At 50.9% G+C, this 6,000-nt stretch overlaps 1 protein-coding gene across 8 annotated transcripts in view; it reads left to right on the top strand.

The window, feature by feature from the left end:
- Nucleotides 1-1,691: 1,691 nt before the first annotated feature.
- LOC116580551 overlaps nt 1,692-6,000 on the top strand; it is a 44,055-nt gene continuing 39,746 nt past the window's right edge. Inside the window, exon 1 of one of the 8 annotated variants that reach the window (XM_032326924.1) lies at nt 1,692-2,062. In XM_032326924.1, coding sequence (XP_032182815.1) covers nt 1,943-2,062 — 120 coding nt within the window. In that variant the 5' untranslated portion in view covers nt 1,692-1,942. The remainder of the gene's footprint in view (nt 2,063-6,000) is intronic. The other 7 variants (XM_032326925.1, XR_004281698.1, XR_004281700.1 and 4 more) reach the window with 7 other exon arrangements.

Below are 6,000 nucleotides of genomic sequence, written 5' to 3'. Positions count from 1 at the left end.
TGACAGAGATTTTTTTTTTTTTTGTAAAGACAGAAATATTTTTAAATGTATGTGGAAAGACAGAAGAGGGCACCTCAGTGGCTCAGTGGGTTAAGCCTCTGCCTTCAGCTCAGGTCATGATCTCAGGGTCCTGGGATGGAGCCCCACATTGGGCTCTCTGCTCAGCGGGGAGCCTGCTTCCTCCTCTCTCTCTCTGCCTGCCTCTCTGTCTACTTGTGATCTCTGTGTGTCAAATAAATAAATAAAAATCTTTAAAAAAATACAGAAGAATTAGACTACTTTCAAAAACAGTTTTGAAAAAGAGTAATTAAGTGGGAACATTCATTCTACCCAGTTTCAAAACTTATTAGATAGTTGTAATAGGGAAGACTGTGGTATTTGTAGGACAGAAACATAAATCAATAGAAGAGAACAAAGAACCCAGAAATAGTTTCCATAAATATACCCAACTGAGTTTTTATAAAGGGTGCAAAAATAATTCTATGGGGGATAGCAGGCTTTCAACCTGACTATAGCCATTTAAAGCTTGTGATGAAATCACAGGCTCCAGACTCAGAAAACAGCAGCAGCAGAGAAGGAAGATGTTGGTTTGACTGAGGTCCTACCAGATGGTCATGGGAAAGGAAGGGTAGTTTGTGCCCAGCTCCCGATGCACTCTCCAAGCGCTGGGTGACAGTTTCTTTCATTTTTCTGAGTCAAGGTGCTTCTGATCCATCATTTCCACAGGATCTGGGGATTTTCCCATTAGTTCCAAAGCTGCAAACTGAGGTCACCCCTAATGAGCATTCAGTGGTCCAGACTCCATTAGCCTTCCCATTAGCATCATTGTCAGCCTATATGAGGTGATCATTAGATAAATAAAGATGTTTTCTAAGAAGTCCAGTACAAAATATATGTAAGGAACATCTTAAATATGCATAATAATGAAACACAGGTGAACCACCAGAACATGAGAAATGACTGAAGTGCGTCGCAATCCTTCCCCTCCAGGATTCTACCCATCCCCTCCCTCCAGGTCACAAATGTGGTGATTCTTGTTTCCCCTCCCCCATTCCTTTCTTCTTCTGTATAGTATTTTATCATGTATGTGCATTTCTCTGAACATTCGTTTTCCTTGGTTTGAACTTTATAAAAATGATCTGTTCCCTTCCTTCCCTCAATAATATGTTCCTTAACTTTTCCATTGATGCTTGTAACTGGCAGTTGTAGTTCGCTTTCACGTTCACACGATTTTGCATTGAACCAGTTTTCCACACATTCCTTGTCCACATTTGAAAAGGATATGTGTGCAAAGCCCTTACTTAGCAGAACTCCTGGCCCACAGTCAGCGCTCCATGAACATTTGCTCAGTGATTGAGACTGAACCCCAACTAACTTGTTTCCTCTGGCTGGATTCTCTGTGCTTCGCCCCAAAACTGAGGATCTTGTAGCTCTTTCCCCCATGAATGACAGAAAATGATCTGAGCAGCAAGAAAAAACCAAGCGCACTTCCCTCGCACCGGTGACTACAACTCCCAGAAAGCATTACGGCGCTCCCTAGTGTCCCTCTCCACAGCCCGCTCACCCCCTCCACGAGAGCTTCCGGGTTGTGTGGGCGGGGCTACATTTTTTCTCTTCAATAAGTCCTTCCGCCAGCAGAGGGGAGGAGAAATTATCCAATGAGCGTCTGGGCAGAGGCACCAATGAGCGGGAGTGTTGTTATGAGAGTTGCGCCGGGTCCCTGAGGCGATTGGCTGAGCGCGGTGGAACCAGTCTTCTCAGCTGCCTCTCGGAGGCTGGCGGTTCCCCTCGGCTTCTGTGGAACCCCGCTTCCAAGTCCCCAGTGGACACAGCATCCCGGAACCTCTACGCCCAAGGCCACTAGCTTGAGGACGCCCGCTTTCACCTCATATTCTTCCGCCTCAACAGACACAAGAGGAGGGAGTGCGCGGCACTTGTGAAGATGCTTCTATGTGCAAAGAGGTGCCTTTGCGGCGCGGGGCCATGGCCCAGTGTCCCCACGGGGTTGGGGCCTCGGTGGGAGGCGGGCCTGTGTCTCAGGAACACGCTCCTTCGCCAAAAGGTAGCCGTCACCTCGTGTGCCCCTGGTTTCCAACCTGTGAAGAGCCCTGAGCGGGGGCTTCATTTCTGGAGCGGCTAACTAATGATCTCACCTGTGCTGTGGGCCGGGCCTGCGGAGAGCGGGACTGGGGATGCGGCGGAACCAGGCACATGGGGTGTCGGCCTCCTTGGGGCTAAGGTCTTGGTGGAAGACCGGCGTGAAGCGAGTAAGTGTCGTGTTGACGAGGGAGAAGTTCGGGTTCTCCCTCTTGAGTAGATGACATTCCATTGGGGGTTGTCAGGATCCCCATCGTGCACCTGACATCAGGCCAAACCAGGCGGGGGGTTCGGAGGGAGTGCGGGCCTGGGACCGCGTGATATTGGTGGACAGAACCAGTACTTTCCAGAGCCCTTGCGTGGAGGCCACCAGAGTCTCCATTCTCAGGGGTGTAGCGGGGACAGCGTCGTCACCACAGATGTGTCACATATTGGCAAGCACGAGGCCGGAGTGTAGTTCGTCCAGCAGAAATTGTTGAGAGTGTACTTTGTGGCGGGCCCTTCATTCTCCGTGGAACATGGGCGATGGGATGGGACCTGCTTCACAGAGAAGATGGAAACCCTTCAGAATGGAACTCCACGAATGTCCCTCCGAGAAAGGGAACAAGTTCTTCCCTCCCGCGACGGGTCAGTGTCCTCCCCAGAGGCCACTGGGAGCACACCTGTCCTTAAACACAGTGGGTTCATTACACATCGTGCGAGTTGTGAGGCTGATCCGTAAGATAGTTCTAGGTTAGCTAGCTCCATCGGTCTTTTCTAGAAGGAGGTGTGAGTAGCGTGAACAGTGTCATTCAGAAGGAAGGCGCACACTCGTATGAGCCGGGAAAGAGGATGATTGGTATTTTGTGGTGGGCACAACAACCTGGCTTTGTGTGTTTGGACAAGAGAGGAAGTGGGCCTGTTTTGTCTCCTTCCTCATTGTGGCCAGGTCACCTTTGAGCTGCTGTTCTGCGAGGTCGTTTGTGCCCAGCAGGGGAACCACATGCCTCTCTGTGCGCTACCAGCCGTGCAGCCTTGCTCATGGTGCCCGGCCGCCTCCTCGGTGTCAGCACTGCTCTTCCTTCTTGCCCCGTGGAGGAGGGAAGTCTTCACAAGACAAACAGGTGTTTGCCAGACAGGGGAAACCAGCCTGGACACTGAAGCCCAGGGCTGTGTCAGCGGCACCTGACGTTGTGTCGGGGAGCGGGTAGCAAGAGAGCGTTCTGAAGAGGCTGTCAGAGAGTGAAATGTGGGAGCACTGAGGGGTTTCAAGTCGGGGAGGTGACATGCTCTGGGTTTTCGACCATCCCCAGGAGCCGTGTGGGAACTGCACTGGTGACAGAGGGCAAGTCTCTTCCCTTTTCCTTCCCTGTGGCCACACCCCTGGCTCAGGTCCCTTCTCCTGCCTGCTCTGTTGCAACCCATCCTCGTCCTACCTGCTTCTCGTCCAGCTCCTTCTCCCAACCACATGCTCCTGCTCTGGCCAGGGTGATTTTTTTTGGAATCCCACATCTTCTGTTTCGGGAAACCTTTTGATTCATCATTGGCAACAAGGTGAGACTCTGCATTGCATGGCGTGACTCACTTTGCTTTTCGTGATCCTCTCACAGTACCATGGGTCTTCCGCTACTGACTGGAAATCTGCTTTTTGATGTCTCAGAGTTTTTGCAGGTCCATTCTTTCTAAAACTGTGCTCGAGATCCGCTTCCTGTATTTTCCCTCTTGCCACCCCAATCCCCCAACTCTGTGAATGGGGCTACTGTGTCCGTCCTCTCCCATGTGCAAAAGGGAGGAGTCATCTCAGAACTCTGCTTTTACTTTCTTTCCCCCTTATTCGATCATTCACCCAGACCTGTGATTTTATCTGCTAAATATTTCTGGAATTTACCTCCTTTTCTCCACCTTTGCTTCTGCCCTTTTTGTCCCAGTTAAGATCATTTGTGCTCAGAGCCATGGCTCTGGTGTGCTTAGTGAGCTTCCAGGCTCTTCTATCTCCCCCAGGTCCCTATCTCCCCAGATGCCAGAGCTTTCAGGAAGGCCCATTCAATCATGTCACTACTAGTTTTCTGGCTTCTTTTTGTTATTGGAGATGGATGCAAACTTTCCTCCTGTGTCTGCATGGCTGATCTGTCCCCCTTCTTCCATTTGTTTCCCACTCGCCTTCTCTGCCTTACAATATCTGGTCAGTCCTTCCAATGTGCCCTGTGCCTGCTGGCCTTGGGGCAGTTCGGCCACTCCCTCTGCCCAGGATGCTTTCTCCCCCACCCCCCTTGCCTCATGAGCTCTCATCTCCCCTCAGATGAATGGCAGTGACTCCACATTCTTTATTGAATACCGGCTCAGTTGCCAGAGGCTTGGTTCTCCTGCAGTTCCAGACATGACCCAAACAGACTGGAGTGCAGCAGTTAGCGAACCTTTCTTCCAGGGAGAAAAGCAGCCAGGAGACAGAGAGGCAAGGAATCTGGTGTGTCAGCTGGATGCTGTAGGAGGGTTGGAAGGGGCTGTCATCTGAACTGGGATGGCCAGGGAAGGCCCCCTGAGGACAAAGGTGGGGAGAGCCTTGCAGGAGGTGAGGGAGTGAGCCCTGTGCATGTCTGTGGGCACAGTGTCCCTGGCAGGGGGAAGGGGGAGTAGGAAGGCCTCCATGAAGAAAGCTGGGCTGACTTGTTCCAGGAATGACAAGGCCAGAGTGAGGGAGAAGGGGATGTTAGAGGCCTGGGGTGGGAGCCACTGACGGGGGATTTTGAAGTGAAGAATGAGGTGACCTGACTTGGGTTTTATTGGGATCACTTCAGCTTCTCTGTTGAGAATAGTGAGGGTGGAAGCAGGGACATCACTAGGAGGCTACTAGAATATTCCAAGAGAAGAGTTGCTGTCGGATTGGATCAGGGTGGTAGGGGTGGAAGTGCTGCTAATCGATCCGAGTCTGGGTACATGTTGAGGAGGAGCTGATGGGATGTACTGACAGATTGGATGTGGGTGAGGCCCATGAGTCAAGAAGGTGCCCAGCCTCTGGCTCTTCTGGTTCATGTCAGATGCGGCTCCCTCTGGAGGCCCCTGATACATGCAGACAAGGTCCAGCCCACTATCTCTTCTCTGTGCATGTCCTTTGTGGCAGTCAGTCCCATTGCAACACAGACATCTTGCTTAATGATTATCTACCCCGTGGGAATAATGGTGCCCGGAGGGACCATGTGTGTCTCAGTGCCTCATGCCCTGTAGACCCCAGTAAGTACTTCTCAGCCACCAGAGTGACGAGGAACTGAATGTAGATGCTCAAGGTTCTATTCCCTGATGAGGTCTCCAAATGGCCATGTTCTGTTTCACTGGTTTTTAGTGGTCTGTGTGTTTTAGAAAGCAGGCTAGGGGCTGTAAGACTGAATTCCATTTTGAGAATTCCAAAAGTTAATCTGATGCCAGCCACATCGAAAATCACCCTTCTTGATGTGCACGGGGGTCACAGGATCACCTCTTGGGAGAGGCAGCATTTTCTGGACAGCCTAGGCCTTTCCAGCACAGTGTTGGCATCTACACAGCTCAGCCCAGAGAGCAGGGTTGAGATTTTGATCTGAGATATTCTGAAGGTGGGGGCGGCTGTTTTCCCTCCCCAGAGAAGGCATGTCACTTTAGAATGAGAATATTCTCGGGTTCCTGGGTGGCTTAGTGGGTTAAGCCTCTGTCTTCTGCTCAGGTCATGATCCCCGGGTCCTGCTGCTCAGCAGGGAGCCTGCTTCCCCCTCTCTCTCTGCCTGCCTCTCTGCCTACTTGTGATCTCTCTCTCTGTCAAATAAATAAAAATAAAATTAAAAAAAAAAAGAATGAGAATGTTCTCATTCTATGGAGGATAAATTATTTGCCAAACTTGCCCATAAAGAAAGTCAAATAAATCATGGCTTTTCTGGATTTTCGCGCCCGTCCCTCCAT

The sequence above is a fragment of the Mustela erminea genome, chromosome 20 (genome assembly GCF_009829155.1).
Source record: "Mustela erminea isolate mMusErm1 chromosome 20, mMusErm1.Pri, whole genome shotgun sequence".
Lineage (NCBI taxonomy): Eukaryota > Metazoa > Chordata > Mammalia > Carnivora > Mustelidae > Mustela > Mustela erminea.
This window is presented reverse-complemented; position numbering and strand designations above follow the sequence as displayed.